Source organism: Galeopterus variegatus, unplaced genomic scaffold, assembly GCF_000696425.1.
Source record: "Galeopterus variegatus unplaced genomic scaffold, G_variegatus-3.0.2 Scaffold707, whole genome shotgun sequence".
In the NCBI taxonomy this organism is placed as follows: Eukaryota; Metazoa; Chordata; class Mammalia; order Dermoptera; family Cynocephalidae; genus Galeopterus; species Galeopterus variegatus.
The window spans coordinates 185,808-208,482 of NW_007726818.1; the positions used below are offsets into that span (position 1 = coordinate 185,808).

The window sequence follows — 22,675 nt, forward strand, 5'->3', positions numbered from 1 at the left end:
TGGGGTGCTGGTGCTGGAAGCAGCTTCCCAAGGTGGTCCTGAGCAGTGAGTGAGTCTGTGGAGGGTGCCTCAGGCCTGTTCCCGAAGGCCCTTCTGTCTCCCTAAGTCTTTGGGCCTGAAATGGAAGGGTTGGCCCCAGAGGCTTCTGCAATGCCTTCAGGGCCTTTTTCCCCTTCTCTTGATAATCCCGTACCTTTGTACTAATCTTCTTAGCTAATGGTCTCTGGGCTGCACCATTGCGTGCTCTCTGCTTCTCTACCACATGGCCAGGCTGCAAATTTTCCAAATCTTTATGCTCTGCTTACTTTTTAAATTCTGGCTTTATGTTATGCCGCTGCCACCATAACTCTGTAGGCTGCTGCAAGTAGCCATGCAGCTTCCTTAATGCTTTGCTGCTTAGAAATCTCTTCCACTAAATACTCTGGTTCACAACTCCTAACTTCCACAAGTCCTAAGGCATGGACATAGTACAGCTAAGTTCCTTGCCAGTTCACAGCAAGGGTGATCTTTGCCCCACTTTCCAATAAACTCCTTCTGATTTCTATATGAGACCTCCTTAGAATGGTTTTTACAGTCCATATTTCTATCAGCATTCTGCTCGCCACCACGTAACCCGTTTCTAAGACATTCCAAACTTTCCCTCATTTTCTTCTAACCTTTCATCAGCATCTAGGCTTTTTCTAGCCTGTTCCTTCAAATTCCTTCAACACCCGGTTCCAAAGCCACATCCACATTTTCAAATATTTGTTATAAGCAACACCCCACTTCTCTCTACCAATTTTCTGTATTAGTTCATTTTGTGTTGCTTATAACAAAGTACACTGAACTGGGTGATTTATAAAGAAAATGAAATTTATTACTTACAATTTCTGAGGCTAGGAACCCAAAGTCCATCTTATGGTGGTGACAATGACCCAGGAGTCTCACATTGTAAGATGGTGGAAGCAAAGAGAGCAGAGAGAGAAAGACAGACTCTTCTTCTTTTAAAGCCCTCAGAACCACGCCCCTGACCACCATCTTTAATCCGCTCACTACTGCAGGGTCCTACAATCCAATCACGTCTTCAAGGCTCCACCTTTCAATTACCATAATAGGATTTCCCACCCTCTTAACAGTCACAGTGGAGGCCAAGTTTCTAATACATAAAACTTGGGGGACACAATTCAAGCTTCAGGGAGTTTGGCGGGGGACACAATTCAATCCACTACAACATGTTAATATAAACATGTTATTCTTATTTATTTTCTTATAAATACTTCTGGATCTTAATATGGAAAAAAAAAAAAAAAAACCCAATTAAACATAACTTTTGAATTGTACACTTGGTTTGCAAAGCACTTTTTATATGTATTATTTTCTTTGATGTAATATGTTTCTCATAAAACCTGATGAATTAGTTTTCTTTCCCAAATATCTTTTATATATTTATTTATTTATTTAAAGGATATGTACATTTATTTGTTTAAATAACAAATATGTAAACTGAATAACAGATAAATAGCAAAATATTCTGTAGAAAGTAGGGCTTCAAAATTTCACAAAGACTGGAGATATGCAACTTATTAAAATTTACATATTTCATTTTATAATCTTTATAATTATTTGAAATAGCTCTCTAAAGTCTTCCAAAAGCATGCACATATCAAATAAACTTCAATAGAGGAAGATGAATAAACTTCAAAGGCAAATTAATTTCTAAGCAAATCAACAAGTCCACTTAAAAAGAATTCAAGAACAGAAATTAAATATCTAAGTTTAACAACATAAATTGCATTTAAAAAATCAATAAAACAGAATATAAACACAAGGTCACTTCAAAAAATTCATGGAAAAATAAAATCAAAAGATAATGGAACTCTTTTTATGAACTTTTTGTAGTTGCTGTTGTTTAAATTTTTCCTTTTTTGGGCCGGCCCGGTGGCACACTCGGTAGAGGGCCGCGCTTGGGAGTGTGGCGGCGCTCCTGCCAAGGGTTCAGATCCTATATAGAGACTGGTCCGCTCACTGGTTGAGCGTGGTGCAGGCGCGACACCGAGGGTTGCGATCCCGTTGCCGGTCGCGGTATGGGCGCGACACTGAGGGTTGCAATCCCATTACCGGTCACGAAAAAAGACAAAAAGGAAAAAAAAAATTTTTTTCCTTTTTAAAATATCTTCTCTGACCACAACAACAGAAGGCAATTTAGAAAACTCACAAACGTATGGAAGTTAAGCAACACTGTCCTAAATAAACAATTTAAAAAGAAAAATCACAGGGAAATTAGAGAGTACTTTGAGAGAAAGATCAAAGTGCAACATATCAAAATTTGTAGCATGCAGGTCTCATGCAGTGCTTAGAGGAAAATTTATACTTGTAAACACCTATATTAAAAATAAGAAAAATCTTAAATCGGTAATGTAAACTTTCTACCTTAAGAAAATAGAAAAATTAGAGCAAACTAAACTAAAAGCAAATATAAATAGGAAATAACAAAGATTACAACAGAAATATATGAAATAGGGAATTAAAAACCTATAGAGAAAATCAACAAAATCAAAAGATGATTCTTTAAAAAGATCAACAAAATTTACAAACTTTTTTCTAAACTGACCAATAAAAAAGAGAGAAGGCTGAAATTACTAAAATCAGAAGTAAAGTAGGGACATTATTACATTGTCATTATGGCTTTTTGTGGTGGTAAGATTTATTTTCTTTCTCTTACTTATTTGTATTTTTCTTCTACCAGTTGGTTTTGTTCTTTCTTGTGTATTCATGGTAGTGATTATCGTTTTTCAGATGCCATATGCAGGATTTGCCTGAGGATTTCTTGTAGGGCTGGTTGTGCAGCTTTTGTCTGTCTGGAAAATACACTCTTTTCCCCTCATTTCTGAAGGATAGCCTTGCTGGGTATAGTATTCTTGGCTGGCAGGTTTCTTTTAGAGTATTTTGTTAATATCATCCCATTTTCTTCTGACCTGTACAGTTTCTGTTGAGAAGTCTGCTCTTAGTCTGATAGGGACTACTGTATAGGTGACTTGAAGCTTTTCTGTTGCTTCTTTTAAGCTTCTCTCTTTGTATTTGAGCATTGCCAGTTTGACTATAATGTGTCTTGGAGAGGATCTGTTTGAGTTGAATCTGTTTGGGGATATTTGAGCCTCCTAGATCAAAAGGTCCTTGTCTTTCCCTATACCTGGGAAGTTTTCTATTACTATTTTTTTGAATAGGTTTTCTGTGCCTTTTCCTTTCTTCTTCCCTTCTGGAACACCCGTGATTCAAATGTTTGTGCACTTAAAGTTGTCTGCTAGCTCTTCTAGATTTTCTTCACTTTTTAAAATTCTTTTTTCCTTTTTTTGTCTGACTAGGTTATTTTGAAAAGAATATCTTCAAGATCAGAAATTTTCTGTCTGCTTGTTCTAGCTTGCTGCTTAAGCTCTCAGTTGTGTTTTTTATTTCATTGAGTGAATCTTTCAGTTCCATGAGTTCTGCTACATTCTTTTTTAAGGTATTAATCTCTTTGTAAATTTCCTCCTCTATATCCTGGACTTTTTTTTGTCATTTCATGATGTCTAATTGAGTCTTCTCATATCTTAGTGAGTTTCCTGAAGATCATTGCTCAGTATTTCTTTTCAGTCATTTCAAGGGTTTCTTGCTCTAAAGGGTCTGGTATTTGATAATGATTGTCTTCTTTTGGGGGTGTCATATTTTCTTGGGTTTTCATATTTCTAGTATCTCTGTGTTGATGTCTGATCAGCTAATAGAGCAGTTGCTTCTTCTATTACTCTGGAGAGGACTTTGATGTCCTCTTTTTTTCCTGGTCTCTACTGGTGACTTTCCTTGTGTCAGTGCAGTCAAGTGTCCAGTGGGCCACCTGTACAGTGGCTGTGGATGTTGCTGTGGTGTTGAGCCTTTTTTTGTTTTTTGGTTTTTTTTGGAAGCCATGGCTGTGGTGGACCACCCATGTGGAAGTAATGTTTTCAGCATGCTCTCTTGCCTGTTTGGGGGCAGGTGGTACTGCCCTTGGCTCCTTGCCTAGGACTCCAGGCATGCTGTCTTGCCTGCTTCTGGGAGGGGGAGGCTGCAGCCCACAGCTCCTTGCCTAGGACCCCAGACATGCCCTCTTGCTGTTTCTGGGCAGAGGGGGCTTTGGCCCTCAGCTTCTGGCCTTGGAGCCTGGGCATGCTCTCTTGCCTTCTGCCCAAATACCTTTTAGACATGAGAATTAAAACAGTAGATAACAAAAGAAAAGTAAACTTAAATATTTACATCAGTTGGATATTGCATTTAACTTTTAGCTTTTACAAGATCCTGCAAAGTGGACAGGATTATCCCTAATACATTCACCCTCCTAACTCCAAGAATGTAGGGAATTTTGAAGTCAACTTCACTATTTACTATGAAGTTCAATATTTACTACTTTGTATCAAAACTTTTGACCTTTCTAGGTATGCTATAGGAAACCTGATTCATAAGATTATTGACCTTGAGTGGGCCTTACAAGGTAATTTAGTTCAACTCCCTTCCTGTTGTTCAGCAACAACTAAATTATCCCAGTGAAAATAGAGGATATTTATTTCATTGTCTGTAATAATCAATGATTTTAGGAAGAAGTTTAATAATCTTTTCTAATATCCAATTCCAATATCTGAAAATTATCTACTTCGTTTAATTCTCAAATCTTACCTGATACATTTTTTTATTCTATTCTGAATAGCTGCTCAGCAACTGCTTTTTTAAAAAAACTTTTATACGCCTCCAGATCATTTTGAAATTACCTATAACTTCATTTTCTTCTGAGTAACTTAAGTAATAATTGACATTGGTGTTGGTTTAATCTCAGGGCTACAATAAGGCAGTGGATTGGTGGGCATTAGGAGTGCTAATCTATGAAATGGCAGCTGGCTACCCCCCATTCTTTGCAGACCAACCAATTCAGATTTATGAAAAGATTGTTTCCGGAAAGGTAAGTAATATATTTTATTATTCCTCTCTTATTATTTCTGTACATGAATTTTAAGCTTTGCAGTTTGAAACTATATCATGTCATCAGAATATTATCCTAAATTGGGAAAAGTATAGAAATATCTATAATTGCTGCTCTTGTATCTAGCATTCATTTATGGTAATAGCATAAGTATTGAATCATTGGAGTCTCTTAAGAAAAAAGGGAAGTTTTACAAACAAATTTGCAAAATAATAGGGCAACTTGCATTTTTAGTATTATTGCTTACAAAGCACAGGATCATGGCCATAATTCTCAATATTCCTTCAAATAAATAAAAATTTTTAATTATTTCATATGGAATCTCCTTGGAGAAAAGTTTTAGGGGCTATTTTTATACGCCGTTGCTTTTGCAGGAGAGACTTCTTGTTTGAACTATGTCAAACATGACAAAATTGGAAGTAAGTATAAAATGGATAGGCTTTTTTTAAGATGAAAGTTCATGGAATTGATTTTAACAGAATTGTTCATATTGATTGAGATTATAATTGCCATTGATTTTTAGCAAATATGGAAATTATGTTAGTTTTTCTTGAACATGTGTAGATTTACTGTGTCATACTATTTTATGTTTTGTAAATACCTCTATAAACCTTCCTTCTTTTGCATTTATAATCTCTAACTTTGATTCCAAAAGCATTTTGTTTTGGATCAATGATTTGCTCTTGCCTTAGCTCATATCTCAGATTTGTTTTTTTAAGTACCACAGTCGGTTTCAATAGAGATGAGCCTGAGTCTTCCCACCATATAGCAAAGGTAGAGTAGGCTTTTAAACATTCCCAGAAGGAGGCCTTCTATACATTAATGCTAGAATAAATGAGAAGGGATATTTTCCTTATTTTCCCTTCTACTCTATTCTTTGGCCTTCTTTTTTTTTAAAGACCACATTGCCTCATTTAGAATATGACCAGGAAATAGAACAGAGCATCAGTTTTGACATCACGTTATGTACATCACTCTGAGATGTGATGTAGTGTAGTTGACTTGTTTTGTATTTTGTGATCTTCTTAGGTAGACATAAGTATCTTCATCTGTATGCATTCTCCTTGTCTTGTCAATCATTCTGTATTGGGTAAAATTTTTTCATCTGCTTATGTTTCATTTCATATCAAAGTTTAAAATTTTATATCCAATAATCTGCATATGTTCTAAAATTTTAAATTAAATTTAAATTACATTTAAATTTAAAATAATCTGCATATGTCCTAAAATTTAGAACAGTTTAAATTCTAATCATCTTAGAAGAATAACAACATAAAATTTTGTCATATCACAATATCCGTTTTTTTCCCCTTTATTTATATAGAAATATGACAGGGTGTTTAGTGTAATTTTGTTATTAACTGAAGGTGCCAGATTATCTCTCCCCATATTGGATATAAAGTTATGAGTATTTCCATCCCTTGCTCCCTTTATCCATCTAAAGTAGAACTAATGAAAGCGGAATATTGCCATTAAGTGATCTCTAAGATCTGTATTATGTGAAATACAGATCATATTAACCATTTCTTGGTAAAACCATCTGTTTCAGTATCCAAATTCAAACTAGAATGCGTTTCTATCCTCATTACAAAAATATTATTGTTTCTCTGGTTAGTAGCTAAAAACCAATTGGAAACTAACTAGTTTTTAAATTTTTTTTATTGTTCAAGTCATTACTAATCCAATTTTGTTCTTATAGTTGTGGATTCTATATTTGCATTTACATTTTTTAATGGTTTTAACCAATTGGAAACTAACTAGTTTTTAAATTTTTTTTATTGTTCAAGTCATTACAAATCCAATTTTGTTCTTATAGTTGTGGATTCTATATTTGCATTTACATTTTTTAATGGTTTTATGATATATCATTTAAGAATATACTTTTCATTCAGAATCTCTTTTTCTGATTTTTAAAAGCATATTTTATGTGATGGTATTTTATATTGATTTTATTTTCACTTTTGAAACCATGCTATAAAGATTATAGGTATCAGTGACTTATAAAAGTTAAAATAAAATTTATTACTTAAGTGATTAATTCACTAAAGTACATATATTTGAACATTAGATCATTAAGTACTTTCTCTATTACAATATTTTAACTGAGGTTGGTATTTTTAAATGCAGAGAAAGTTGATCAATCAGCTTGTTAGATTCTCTCCTACACATATTTTACCTTTAAAAAAACAGAGGGGGTGGTATTTAAATGTCAAATTATTCATGCAATATTAAGGCTCAGCTTTAAAAATGCATAGTTGACAGAAAAGACTTATAATTTCTGCATTAACTGTGCCTCATCCTAGCAATACATATGCTAAGTTCAGGACTCAATGCCATGTACTCTAAGACAAGAATTATTTACAGTTTTCACAGCAACTCTATCTGGCTGAATTACCCATGGAAATATAAAAATTAATATTGCTTTCAAAAATAATACTTGCAAATAGGTAATCAAGTAATAGCTATTATGGAAATCATAACTTTAGAGTCCTCGACTTATGTAACTTTTACAAAGTTGTAGCTTCATTATCCATAATGTAATTATTCCCCTTTAATGAGCACCACCCACCAACAGTGTATAAGGAGACACTGTACAAGATATGGCAGTATAAACATAAGTGTATACTAAGACACAACAATTACAATTCCTTGAAGTTGATAGACAAGCATACAGAAAGGACATTGTTGGGGGCTGGCCTGTGGCTTACTCGGGAGAGTGCGGTGCTGATAACACCAAGGCCACGGGTTCGGATCCCATATAGGGATGGCCGGTTTGCTCACTGGGTGAGCGTGGTGCTGACAACACCAAGTCAAGGGTTAAGATCCCCTTACTGGTCATCTTTTTAAAAAAAAAAAAAAAAAAAAAGGACATTGTTGAGAGGGAGGAGGGAGGGAGGTTTCGATAATTGGCTACAGTAATCAACCACATTGTATATTGACAAAATAAAGTAAAATAAAATAAAGAAAAATTATGCAGAAGTCATTTTTCATAAAAATACAAAAGCAGTTTTACTATTTTCATAAAACCAAGGGCCATTTTTTAACACTTTGCTGTGGTCATTTAAAATTCTTATTAATACCTGCTTTGATATATAGCCCTTTACTCTAGTGGCCCTATGGGCAAATGATTGCAACACTGGATCCTGATTTTTGGGGGAGAGAGTGAGGATGGGGTGGGTTATAGCCCTCTGCAACCATCTAGATTTGTTATATCTACCAATGTTTCTGCATAGGTAAAAGAACAGATTAGATAGCCCACAGACGTGGTGCCAATATTTATAAATATTTTTTAATGTCCTAGCCTTTTTTTATATACGGAACCCAGATTGATTAGTTTGTCTAGGTCCTTTGAGGTACTATGGAGCTTGGCACCATGTCCATAGAAAGCCTAGTATATGAAAAGTTGTTATGCCTTTTTAAAAAGTGACCAATATATATGCTTATTTTTGCTTGATGAGTTTTTTACTGGGATTGAAGATTTTTCAGAATTTACTATACCTAATTTAGAGAGATAACTTATTAAAATTTATTTCAACATGCTTGTGGCCAGAAGTTAATAGATTATTGCTTATTGGCTGCATGCAAACTCTTTTGGAGTAATTTAAGACTAGTAAATTTTATCCCAGTGCCTAAAAGATAATGTTACTAATTTAAAGATCCTTTCCCCTGCCATTCATTGCAGAATAGAAGTAAGATATTTGCTTTCTTTCAGAGATCAACTTTATAATTTCTATGGTTAAGTGCAATACAGACAAATTTTTTTAAAAAGTAAGTAAACCACTTAGTGGATTTGAATCACTCTGTATGGATACCATAAGAACATGAATGTATTTGCTTTTTGGATATTACTTCCTCTTTAAAATTTAGAAAATAATAGTCATTCTAAAACAAATGTACATGACTTTATAATCAGTGATGAAAGCAGAACAAATATTCTGTTGAGTTTTTTCAATTCAGCATGAGTTTCATAGTTTTTTTTTAACATATTACATATGTAATTTGACAAAGTAGTTTAGGATATCAGCTATATTCACAGTGCTGTCCTTGTAAAACAAGGGTATAGTCATCCATTTTCTCCCTTGCCTTATCAAATTTAAGACTTAAGAAAAGATGAAAGTGTTCTATAAATTAACAGGGGAGCTTCAGACAAGAAAGGAGGAACTTCCTTTATACCGTCCAAATGGCTTTTCTAGCACAGATTGTCCTTGGCTGGTCTGGAACCATAACAATAGATATTGCTGTCCTCTAAGTTTCTGTTTTGATTCAAAAAAATTCAGCTTCAGATTATTAAAATAGTATTCTAATGGGAAGGTAGAAAAAAATGAAAAATGTGTTGAATTAGTGCCTACAAGATACTAGACATAATGCAAGGTAGTTTCATAAAAGTTACATGACTTCTTTTCTTTTTTTTTTTTTTTGTCTTTTTTGTCGTTTTCCGTGTCCGGCAACGGATCGCAACCCTCAGTGTTGCCCCCGTACCGGACCGGGGACCGGCAATGGGATCGCAACCCCCGGTGTTGCTCCCGCGCCTCGCTCAGCCAGTGAGCGGGAACCGGCATGACTTCTTTTCATACCTGCCAAATACACTCTCATCATTTTATAAGATGAAGAAACAGACTCAGAAAGGTAAAAGCGTTTGCCTTAGACCATAGAGCATGTATGTAATTGGAGTTGGCATTGAAATTCAGGATTTCTTTTTTTGTTGTTTTGTTTTTTTGTTTTGGTGGCTGGCCAGTATGGGGATCTGAACCCATGACCTTAGTGTTATAAGGCTGAGCTGTAACCAACTGAGCGAACCAGCCAGCCCAGGATTTCCGTCTTCTAAAGAAATCGCTTGGTAGAATTTTTGAGGTGGCACGAATGTTCAATATGATTTAGTTTAACTCCCTCATCCTACATGTAGGTAAATCAAGACTCAGAATTGCACAAAGACAAAAGGTAGTTTGTGGCGAAACAAGAAACAGAAATCTAGTTCGGTGGTTCATTCATTATTCTTTCACTTGGCTTCTGTAACTCCTCACAATCTTAGTTTTATTCCTGCACTACTGATCTTTCCCTCTCAGTCGCCTTCACTTGGTCCTCTCCTCTTCTTTCTCTGCTTTTCCTCCATTGGTGGTCTCATCCAGTCTCCTGACTTTAAAAGCCAACTGACAATTCCCAAATTCATTTTTCCAGTCTGTACCTGATCCCTGAATTCCAGACTCTTGTAGCCAATGTCCTATTTGAGATTTCCACTGGGATGTCTAATAAATATTTCAAATTCAATATGTCTGAAACTGACAGGTTTTTATACCACTAGCTATTATGTTCCTCCCATAGCCTTCCCCGTCTCAGTTGAAGGCAACTCCATCCTTTCACTTGGTCAGGCCAAAATGCCTTAAAGTCGTCACCCCATACCTAATGCACAGGAAACCATTCTGGCTTTCCCTTTAGAATTAATATAGAATTCTGGGCCGGCCCGGTGGCGCACTGCTACAGTGCGCCGCTTGGGAGCACGACGGCGCTCCCACCGAGGGTTTGGATCCCACATACAGACCGGTTCCCGCTCACTGGCTGAGCAAGGTGCGGGCGCAGGACCGAGGGTTGCGATCCTGTTGCCGGTCCCGGTCCGGTACGGGCGCGACACTGAGGGTTGCGATCCGTTGCCGGACACGAAAAAAGACAAAAAGGAAAAAAAAAAAAGAATTAATATAGAATTCAACAACTTCTTACCACTTCCATTGCTACCACTCTCATCTGAGTCACTAGAGCAGTTTTTTAAAAATGTTAAATTAGGGCCGGCCCGGTGGCGCACTGCTACAATGCGCCGCTTGAGAGTGCGGCGGTGCTCCCGCCGAGGGTTTGGATCCCACATACAGACCGGTTCCCACTCACTGGCTGAGCGAGGCGCGGGTGCAACACTGAGGGTTGTGATCCCGTTGCCAGTCCCGGTCCGGTACGGGCGCGACACTGAGGGTTGCGATCCGTTGACGGACACGAAAAAAGACAAAAAGGAAAAAAAAAATGTTAAATCAGATCCTGTTACTCCTTTCAAAACAGTGCAGTGATTTCTCATTTTTTCAGAGTAAAAATCAAAAACCTTACAATGCAAAGTCTTGTGAGGAGTGATAGGATGATATCTTTAAGGATCATTCTAGTTGCTAAGTTATTATTTATCATATTTCTATCTCAGTAGAATGTAAACTCCATAAAGGCAGGAATCTTTGTCTCATTTTGCTTACTAATAAATCCAAAGCACATCAGTGCCTAGCACATAGTAGGTGTTCAATCGATATTTGTTGAATTTGAATTCATGTATTCAGTAAATATTTATTAAACTCATAGTTTATGCCAGAACAGTTCTATGTGCTAGATATAGCACATCAGTGCTCTCTCTCTTCATGAAGCTTTCCATCTTTGGAGTCCCACTCCAGAGTACTCATTCAATAGGTCTTCCACGGATTCCAAACATCTGTAATGATTCTGATATATACCATGTGTGAGAGCTTGTTCTGTGTGTCTATACCTCACTGGAAAAATAGATTTATTCTCAAGAATATACCATTAGGAAAATCAGAAGTAACATAGTCTCTAAAGGTTGGAAAAGAATCCTAAAAAAAATAATAATATTAAGGAAAAAGACCAAAGAAGCATTCTAGGAAGTATATGTTGCACAAACACTTCTTTCATGATGCTCAAACACCTCTTCCATGTTAAATGATGTCAGATTCTAATAACCTGATCTCTCAAACCTAGTGGTTTAATGAGTTTAGGCTGCCTTTCTCTTTTCTTTGTCTGGATCTTTTCAGCTGCTTTTACATTATTTGCTCTACTATGGACTGGAGAAAGCTCACCGATATAGAAGTCAGAAGGATTAAGTTATTTTACCAACAGTTCCACTGACTGAGCTGATAACCTCATTGGAGCTCAGGTTCCTTATCTTTAAAATGAAGGTTTAGATTAAATTGAACTAGTCTCCCTCTAGCTCCAATTTCTAGGATTCTGATTGCACTTTCTAGTTATAACTGATAATAATGATAAAAATAATACCCTTTTGATACAGTTTTGAAGGAAAACTTAGTCACTCTTTCCCTTGTAGAAATCTTTAGTGTCTCCAGGTTGATATACGAGAATACTTCAGAAAGTTTGTGGAATATTTGTGTTATCTTTCAATTCTATTCTTCTACAAACTTTTTGAAGTACCCTCCTACTACCAATAAAGGTCTTGCAATTAAAACATAATTTTGTTAAACTTTTTTTTTTTTTTCACTTGGTAATATCTTACTGAGGATTTTTTTTTCTTTTTGATGTTAATTTCTAAGATTTATTGTTCTTTTATTTTTATTTATTTGCTTATTTATTTGGGGGAGTACCATCTTTTTCCAGTTTTCAATATCTGGGTTTCAGGGTTCAGAATATGATACTCCAAAGTATGGCTCCTTGGTCGGGTTACATTTCAAAACAGTCATGGAAAAAACACTTTCACAATGACTCTCATTATTTCTATCCCAATATATTTTAAGGATATAACAGATTCCCATCGTTAACATGGACCACTATGAGAGTGTGGGCTGCCTATGAGAATCTCTGGGGAAGATGGTGTGATGTGGACATGAGGAGGATATATGTCTCTCATTTGAAAAAGTCCCCAAATGATTCTGATATCTGCCATGACAACCCACCACTGTGCTGAAGATTAAATGGACACACACACACACACACACACACACACACACCACATTAACTAATTCAAGAACTCACTTTATTTGAATTCCAAAATAAAGAGCTGCTTTATTTAGGTGCTTATATTCTTCATGCATTGCATTGCATATTACCTGAATTCAGAAAAGAATTTATATGTAGTATGTTACTGTCTACCATTCTGGACATGATGAAGGGGATGACTGGCACATTACCATTGAACAGTTCATGCAAATTCTATCATAGACAAAGGTAGATATACTTCACATAAGGCATTTCTTTGGAATCTAAACAAAGTTTATATTTACCACTGGAAAAATCTGAGCTAATATAATTACTGGAAAAATAAGTCATTTTTTTTTAAAGTAGACAGTGTGCCTTTTGAATACTCCTTATTTTCTAGTTTTTACTTCAACTAGGATAAATCAGGAAATGTGCAACACAATATTTTTACTATGAAAATTTCAGTCTTTTAGAAGATTCCTGGTAATGACTATTTTTAGGTTATTGAATCATGGAAGCAGTGTAGAATAATTAAAAGTATATACCTTGGAGTCAGAGTACCCAGTTTGGAATTACAGCTCTACCACTTATTAGCTCTGTAATCTTGGGCAAATTACTCTGTAGGTCCCTATAGGTTAAATTGCTTCATCCTACCTATAAAATGGGGATAATAATCATACCTACCTCAGTGTTATGTTTTGGATTTTATGAGCCAGTGCATATAAAGTGTTTAGCACAGTGTCTAGCTTCTAATAAGCCATTGTGTCAGAAGTAAAAACTAGAGAAGGTGGTAGTTCACATCTTACTTTTTTAGAACGTAAAATCTCTCTTAATGTATGATAATACAGGCTTTTCAAAATGAGGCTTTTAGTTGCTAATTTATATGAGTTGACCCTAAATCCTGACCATTTATTAGCTATTCAGCCTTCAAACGATCTTTAGTTGCTTGACACAGATATTAATTTTCCTCTGGTATGATGATGATTTCAGTTTATTTTATTATTTAAATTTAAAAATTTATGAACTTTCTCTAGCATAGAAAGTAAAACTTATGTATAAAGTAGTGAATAGAGTTGAGAATAGCTTCTCAAGCATTCATGTACATATGAATTATTTGGAGATAAATGTTCAGATTTGCAGGCCCCGTACCCCTATCATCTGAAGTAAGTCCCAAGAATCTGCATTTTATCATCTTGTCTTCCAGTTGATTCTGATGCAAGTGAGTCATAGGACCACATTTTGGGAAACATTTATCATGGCTGTGGTTATGAATCTAGCTTTAGCATAAAATCTATCTTTGCATGCTAATGATTTAACATGTACTTTGAGAACATGAAAATGTATGTCAAGTATGTTGAGCTTTTTGAAAGTCAGAGTATAAATTAAGGAGTTCTGCAAGTTTGATGACAGTGTAATAGAGAGCAAAACTCACTGTTGCATAATAAAAGAATTATGTTTAAATGAAAAATGGTTTCCTATGTTGTGAAAGGCAGTGTAGATTTTTACAATCATTTTTAGACTTCCTTTTTGATAGGTCCCTTTTCAAAATGTACATACCGATTTCTTTCATATGCTGCTTGCTCTATTTATAAGTTTAAATCTGTACATCTCTGAGACAGAGGTTTATAATGTGAGATCCAAGGGGATCTCTCTTGAAGATGGGTGAAACTTCTGGTATTGGGGAATACCACCAAAGTATATGTTGGAAAAGTTCTGTATATATATATACATTTTTCTGGAGACTGGTCCGTGTTCTTAAAGGGAGTTCATGACCAAAACCAAGCCCTAAGAGAACAGTCTTAGTTCATTCACCCAAATAATTCTCTTCTTTAAGATTGTTATGGGGACTGTAACATGTAGTTAAACGTATTTGAAGGTCATCACCATATATTTTTGCTTATATAATGATGTGTCATCTTAAAAAGAAAACCTTTATGAAATCAAAACAGAAGTATTGTAAGTCTTAGAATGTGTGTTTCACCACATGGTGTGTTTGTGCAGGTCCGATTCCCATCCCACTTCAGTTCAGATCTCAAGGACCTTCTAAGGAACCTGCTGCAGGTGGATTTGACAAAGCGATTTGGAAATCTAAAGAATGGTGTGAGTGATATAAAAACTCACAAGTGGTTTGCCACAACAGATTGGATTGCTATTTATCAGAGGAAGGTGAGACTTTTTTTTCTTTTTAATGTAAAAGTTTTTTAAAAGTTGGTGTTTATACATAGTAGAGATATTTTTGACTTAACACATGGTTTTAATTTTTTACCTTTTGAATTAATCCTATAGCCCACAACTTAAAAATGAGTTTTCTCCTAGATAAAAGAGAAATCATGTATTATATTTTGACCATCAATCTGAAATGTTTTCTTTGTTAAATTTTTCCTACCCATGCCTCTTACTCATCACAAAACTGCCAATTATATACTAGACAATATCTTAAAAGTTTTCATTTCAAAACTGATATGAAGCCACATTAGAAAGACAATATATTAGCAAATATAGTCTCCAATCCAGAATTGGCATGCAGCCAGATATAATATTTAATCGCTAGATTCACCTTTTTTCCGTCTTTATTTTGACCTCTGTGTAGTGTTTCACAAACAAACCATGCTTTTTATACTCTGTGCCCTTGTAAAAGTTTTTCCCTTTGCTCTGAATGACTTTTCCCATTTGTGCATTTGCCACATATTAATCCTTTAAGATTTGGCTTAAATGTTACCTGTACTGTGATATTTTCTCTGGAAGGTAGTCTTCTTAATGTCTTACATATTCACTATTGCTTTAAAATATTTCATTGAGAACGGGGGCCTTATCTTATTCATTTTTATATTCTTAGCATCTGGTAAAAGCCTTATGGTTGGTATGTACTCACTAAATGTTTGCTGAATAACTGAGCATTGGTCTTTTTTCAGATACACCTTTCCTTTATCCATTTGAAAGCTAATTTGAACATAAATAATGGAAATAGGGGTTTTCATTAATGATTTTTTGGAAGGTAAAAACAAATTTTCTGTAACTACTACATTTTTTATTTTAATAATTATTTCTTCACATTATATTTCTCCAAATAGTTACTGGATGCCTGCTACTATGCTAGGTATTCTGCAAGGTGCTGAGAATACTATGATGAGCAAAACAACCTTTGTTCCTGCCCGTTAGTAGTATAATCTTGAACAAATTATTTAACATGTATAAAGCATCAGTTTTAACATCCTTAAAATTTGGATTAAGATAGAAAAGACAAAAAGAAGAGTAGTTTGGGGAGAAAGATATGATGAGCAAAACAACCTTTGTTCCTGCCCGTTAGTAGTATAATCTTGAACAAATTATTTAACATGTATAAAGCATCAGTTTTGACATCCTTAAAATTTGGATTAAGATAGAAAAGACAAAAAGAAGAGTAGTTTGGGGAGAAAGATTAGATAGATTGGTTCAGGCTCCGTATTTCTTTCTGGTTGAGATATGTTTCTTATAGTTATAATCAGGTAATTTGTTCAATAAACAAATTCTTTTTTTTTTTTGTCTTTTTTGTGACCGGTAACAGGATCGCAACCCTTGGTGTGGCGTCACCCACACCGCGCTCAGCCAGTGAGCGCACCAGCCATTCCTATATAGGATCCGAACCTGCGGCGGGAGCGTCGCTGCGCTCCCAGCGCTGCACTCTCCCGAGTGCACCACGAGCTCGGCCCCAATAAACAAATTTGGAATCATAATCCCACCATCCAGATAGAACCTCTATTAACATTTGGCTCATGTCTTTTCACTTTTTTTTTCTGTGCTTTTCATCACTGTAGTTCATTCCCGTGACTTCAGTAACAACCTAAGATCTACTTCCTCCAGCCCTGCACTTTCTCTTCCACTTCAGTCCTTTATGTCACAGTTGCTACCTAGTACACAATTCCATTCGGTTGACTTATTGCCACATTACATAATTATTTTAAAATAGTCTGCTCCACTCTAAGGGTGTTGTATTAGTCCATTTTCTGTCACTTAGAATATCTGAAACTGGGTAATTTATAAAGAAATGAAATTTATTTCTTACCATTTTTGAGGCTGCAAAGTCCAAGGTACGGGGGCTCATCTGGCGAAGGACTTCTTGTTCATGTGGACTCTCTATAGAATCCTGTGGTGACAAAGGGTATCGGACCCACCTTTCAAATACCATATTGGGGATTAAGCTCCAACATGAGCTTTGGCAGAGACAAACATTCAGACCATACCATGTGTCTATATAATCTATATTTTCTTTAAGTTCTTTTTTGTTGTTGAATAATAACTAGTTGATTGTTCCCTCATCATTTATGAAATAATTTTTACTAAATTCTGTTGTTGATTTCCTAGGTTTTCAGTAATTCCTTTGGATTTTTATTGGTAGACAATCACAGGGGCAGGGGTATCGTTTTGCCTTTTTCCCCCAATATTTACATCTCTTTTTTCCATTTTTGTTTTATTATATATGCTAAAATATTTAGAACAATATTGTAAAACAGTAGGGCTGTTAAGTTTTTATGTCTTATTCCTGCTTTGAATGGAAATACCTTTCGTTTTTTACTGCCAAAAAGGAAGTTGGTTATTTGGCTGATGTAGGTGTTCTTTATCAGATTAAGGAAGTATCCTTGATTCCTGGTATACTGAATTTTATCTTCTTTGACATATTTATGTGATGAATTATATTGGTAAGATATCCTCACATTCCTGGAAAGAACATCATTTAATCATGGGGTATTATTTTAGTATTTTTAGATTCTTGTCAATTTCATTAGTATTTTAAGACTTATGATGTATTTTGAATCTTTTCATATTTATATTTTAAAATAAAATTTTCTGCTGTTTTTTGGCAAACACTAACTAATATATCCATATCAGGTAATGAATTTTAATAATTATTCTTAAAATGGGGAAGAACTGAACTGCTACTACTCATTTAGAGTTCATGTGCTTTCCAAAGAGCTTGACTTATCCCAAGTAGTAAACAGGGAACCTACCAAGAAATGGCACACTGTATAACAAACAGGCTGTAGTATTGGGCAAATTGATCAACACCCAGATCTTGATTATCAACAAAATGGACATGAGAATCCCTGGATAATTTACTATTAGAAATAATCCAGTACTTTAATTTAGCCATTTATTTAAATATCTTCTCAGTTTTAACTAAGCACAGCAGTGCAAAAATGATAGTGAATTTGAATAATTCCCACAGTCTTACTTATTCTCTGACCCAGCGTCCAGGAGCAATGAAATAGCCAAATGCATCTAGCAGAAATTTAAAAAAAAAAAAAAAGAAAAAGAAAAACAGAAGAAAGAGTGGCTTGGACAATTCAAACTGTATAATCATTCTCTAGGGATGGTTGCCCCAATAGGTGTGATTTTAAATTGTTGCTTGGCTAGACATGAGGCAGCTGTCTGCTTAGCTCATTCTTCTGTATAGTGCAAAAACAGCAGTTCCCAAAGCAGGGCACACAAGGAACCAGATGGCAAACAAAAAGATAATATTAGAATTTCTATTCCTACTCATTCTTTACCTTATTCTTTTTAAATGTCTTTGTGTATTTATCTTATAAATTATTTATAAGCATGACTATACTAATATAAGTAAATAACCATACATATATTAGTGGTATATACTAGGAAATGTTTTACTGAAAGAGATATAAATCAAAAAGCTTTGGAGACAACTGGTATAGAAAGTAGAAAGAGCTCTGGACTAGAACTAGAGAATCATGAATTTGAGACCTGCTTTGGCTACTTATTAGTCCTGTGAATTTGGTCAACTCCATTTTATAATCTGTAAAATGGGAATAAAAATACCTGCCCTGCCTTCCTCATAGTATTTTGTTGGGGAAAAAATGAAACAACTGTGTTTGTAATTGTTTGTAAATTCTATAAGTGCCATGCAAATTGTGGTATTATTTTTTCAGCTTTTAAAATCTTTTCCTCAAACATATTCAGTATCCCACATAATCTTTATAAAAGACCGTATCCTAAATAGTGGAAAGACATTTTACCCTTGGTCTAAGAAGGAGAAAGTTTTTAGAGTTTAACAATTCTGTAATTCTAAAAGAGATATGTTTCTTTCCAACTTCCCAGGAAGTTTTGATGGCTAGATATTTTAAACAAAATAAACTTGGGAATTAAAAAAGGGAGGAGATTAAAAGTGAGTCTAAGGTTTATCTAACTTCAGGAGAAAGGAATTTTAAAAGGGGGATAGAAGAATAAAGGCTTTAGAATAAGAAGCTGATAAAGGAAAATATGGAGTTCTGTAAGCTTAGGAGCCAGTATTTTGATGCCAACTATTAATTATCCTAGAAATCTCTTAAGTATTGTGTTGGCCTGCATGATTCCTTGAATGAAGATGTTCAGATTAATAGCAAAACTACTTTTTGCTTCTTCTTCTAATGCTATTATATTTTAGGGACTTAATGGCATTTAAAGATACCATCGTGTAGTAATAGTGGGAATCTATTTTCCTTAGTGTTTGGAAACTCTCAGGAATTTGTTTTTCCTCTTATTTTTCTCTTTATCTCAATTATAGGTCGAAGCTCCATTCATACCAAAGTTCAGAGGCTCTGGAGATACCAGCAACTTTGATGATTATGAAGAAGAAGATATCCGTGTCTCTATAACAGAAAAATGTGGAAAAGAATTTGGTGAATTTTAGAGAGGAACAAGATGACATCAGAGCTCACACTCAATCTTTGCACTCTGTTGAGAGTTAAGGTGGAGCTGAAACCGTCCTTGTTAAAGCAGTTACCTAGTTCCTTCATTCCAACAACTGAGTGAGGTCTTTATTGCCATCATCCGTGTGTGCACTCTGCATCCACCTATGTAACAAGGCACCGCTAAGCAAGCATTGTCTGTGCCATAACACAGTACTAGACCACTTCCTACTTCTCTTTGGTTTGTCTTTCTCTTCTCCTCCTACATCCATTTCTTCCTTTTTCATTTTCATTCGTTTTTCTCTACACACTGATCCATTTTATTTTATTGGTGTTTCAGACGGGCAGTGTTATGGCTATGTGATATTTGAAGAAAAGGATAAGTGTTGCTTTTAGTAGTTCTTGCCAGTATTTTTGTTGGTCAATGGCTTGATGATAAACTTTGTAGTAACTGGTTTTACTTTGAGTAGCTCAGATTCAGTTTTGCCAAAACTCTTGACAATTTTTGAAGATAAAATCGGCAAGGAAAATTAACTAAGACAATAACTTCCTTGGAATTCACTATTCTGACAATAAATTTGGATAGACTACTACAGAGTAGCTAAACCCAGCAATGTGGATTCCTGTAGATTAGAGGTTCTATTTCCCTTTGACTCCTTTTATATCATCCTCCCCTTGAGTAATTAAGTGACCAACCTGTGCAAAGTGACAAATATGTCTCATACAGCAGGAAAAACTAATAATATGGGTCATCACCCAGATTCTCTCACTTGGTACCAGCATTTCTGTAGGTATTAGAGAAGATTTCTAAGGTTTATAAACCTTAACTAAGGATTTTAGCCAGTATTTTAATAGAACATTAATGAAAGAGACAAATTTTAAAGTTTCTCCAATAGTCCTTATTGTAAACTTTTTAAAGGAAAAGAAGCAAACTAAAAAGAACATTGGTTTGGATACTTTGCTAAGCCAAATAGATGGTTTGATTCTTGCAAACAATATAGAGGTACTCTTATTTAAATGAAGTTTTATTCTTTGTTTTGTTATGTAACAGTTAAGAACAAAAGAAGTTGTTACCAGTTTATTTTTATTCGTGTACTATATGTAAGCCTAAGGTAGGAGCACTGTTGCAACTTCTGCTTTCATCCCATGCCTCATTAATGAGGAAAGATTAATGAGGAAAGATCTATAAAACTGTCACTATTGTATTTTACTTTTGAGGTGTAATATTTTTAGATATGTCATAATTTCTAACCTCTTTTCTCCCAGTAAACAGAATGTATGATCATGCAGATAGAATTTTAGTATTTGAGTTTAGTTTTTTTAGTACTTTGCCAACTGACAACGTCACTGTCATGCGAAAATTTCAAGCATTTTTGCACATTCAGTTCAGGGCTTGTTGAGAATCCATGGCTTAACTCAGTTTCTTTACTTTTTTTTTTTCCTTTGCTTTTAATTTTCCCCATCTGGTTTTATTTCTGCATCTCAGTGACCTATCTTAAAACAACACACCAAAATAGTTTAAAATAAACTGCATTATATTTTATGATTGATTTACATGCATATAAAATGAATTGTTTTTAACCAAACTGATCTTAATGTATATAACTATTCTATTTGCTTCATTATTGGTGCAGGTAGGTCACTGTCACTGTTCTTTCAATATATACCACACCCTTGTAAAACCTTTGAAGACATTGAAAAATCTTGTCTGAGTTGTTCTCTCCACCAATATCTTACGTCTTTTGGTTGTCAAGTGTTTCTGCATGGTAATGTCACATAAAGGCTGATAATAACTTCAGTTGGTCCACCTATATTTAAAACATGCAAGAAATTTTTGAAATATTCTGCTGTAGCAAGTTTTATGTAACAAAGGTTTATCGTCATGTTAATAAACAAAACATCATTTGTATAAAATATTTTAATTTTAAAAATTTCATTTAGACTTAAGAACATGCTGATCATTGTATTCTATATGTATGCTACAAATTCTATGGTAGCTTTGTTGTATAGTAAAATTATTTTAATAAATCATGGGGATGACAATTTGATTATTACAATTTAGTTTTCAGTAATCGAAAAGATTTCTATGAATTCTAAAACTATTTTTCTCTATAAAATTACTAGTGCCCAGCTGTAGAACCTACCTAGGTAGATGACCCGTAGGCATATTTGGTTTTAAGGGCTATTCAGCCATTCCACTTTACTCTCTAAAGGACATGAGCAAGCTTTCAAATATGTCAAGGGAGTCTATTTCCAACCAATCAAGTACACTGAATTAGAATATTTTAAAAGTGTATAAAATTCCCAATTTCAGTCACAATTTAGCCAAGAGCGAGATAAAAACTTGAATTAAAAAATGTGGCATAAATCAGTATTTAACCTCAAGTGATATTATTTGAAGAAGAAGAAATTATGTTTTTGCTCAGTAAATAATTAAGAGATGGCATTGTATAGGAAGGAGCCGTAGACTGAAAGTCAAGATCTCTGAGTTTCAGGCCAGAAAACTGTCAGTATGACCTTGGCCTCAGTTCTCTCATCTGTAAAATGGAAGAGTTGGATTAGGCAGTTTCGAAGGTCCTTCTAAGTTTCACATGTTATGGCAAGATTCTCTTTTTATCTGATATTTTGAAGGAATGTCGTGCTTTGAAATATGTCTCAGTAAGGTGATCTATTTTAGGGCATCTTTCTTCTTATCTCTGACAGTGTTCTTACAGTTCTTTGAATATCATGAGAACCTCATGTCTGTCCTGATTTCTTCCTCATTCACTGATGCTAAATACCCAGTTGATATGAAACTGTCAAATTACCAAAAAAGATACTGTGGCTTATGGGTATTGCTGTCTTGTTTTTGGTGTGTTTTTGTATTGACTGCCCATTGGCCTGAAAATTCTCATTGTAAGCCTGAAAAAAAAAATCATTTTCCTTTCTGACTATTTTTTCTGCTTGTTGTAAGAATCAAATGAAATAATGTATGTGAAAGCACCTTGTATACTGTAACCTATCAATGTAAAATGTTGAGGTGTGTTGTTATTTCATTAATTATTTCTTTGTTTAGAATGGAATTTCCTATGCACTATTGTAGCTAGGAAATGCTGAAAACAATTGTGTTTTTTAATTAATCAATAACTGCAAAATTAAAGTATCTTCAAAGGATAAAACAATTTATTGAGTCTTGAATTCTATTTGATGCCCTTATCTTCTGATTTATTTTCTGCTGTTACTACAGATGCTAATGGATTTCTAGTCTTTATGTATTTGGGCTGGTTTTTTTGGTGGTGGGAGCAGAGCAATAGGGGAAGGCATATCCAGCAAACTACTTAAACTGTATGTTTATTAAGAAAGTGCTAGATTCATTCCATAGTTTCTAAGAAGT

At 34.7% G+C, this 22,675-nt stretch overlaps 1 protein-coding gene across 11 annotated transcripts in view; it reads left to right on the forward strand.

Moving 5' to 3' along the window:
* Window positions 1–22,463, forward strand: part of PRKACB (protein kinase, cAMP-dependent, catalytic, beta) — a 145,982-nt gene extending 123,519 nt beyond the window's left edge. For all 11 annotated transcript variants that reach the window (XM_008571617.1, XM_008571612.1, XM_008571613.1 and 8 more), the window contains 3 exons: window positions 4,817–4,939; window positions 14,645–14,809; window positions 19,179–22,463. In XM_008571617.1, coding sequence (XP_008569839.1) covers window positions 4,817–4,939; window positions 14,645–14,809; window positions 19,179–19,304 — 414 coding nt within the window. In that variant the 3' untranslated portion in view covers window positions 19,305–22,463. The remainder of the gene's footprint in view (window positions 1–4,816; window positions 4,940–14,644; window positions 14,810–19,178) is intronic.
* Window positions 22,464–22,675: the final 212 nt, after the last annotated feature.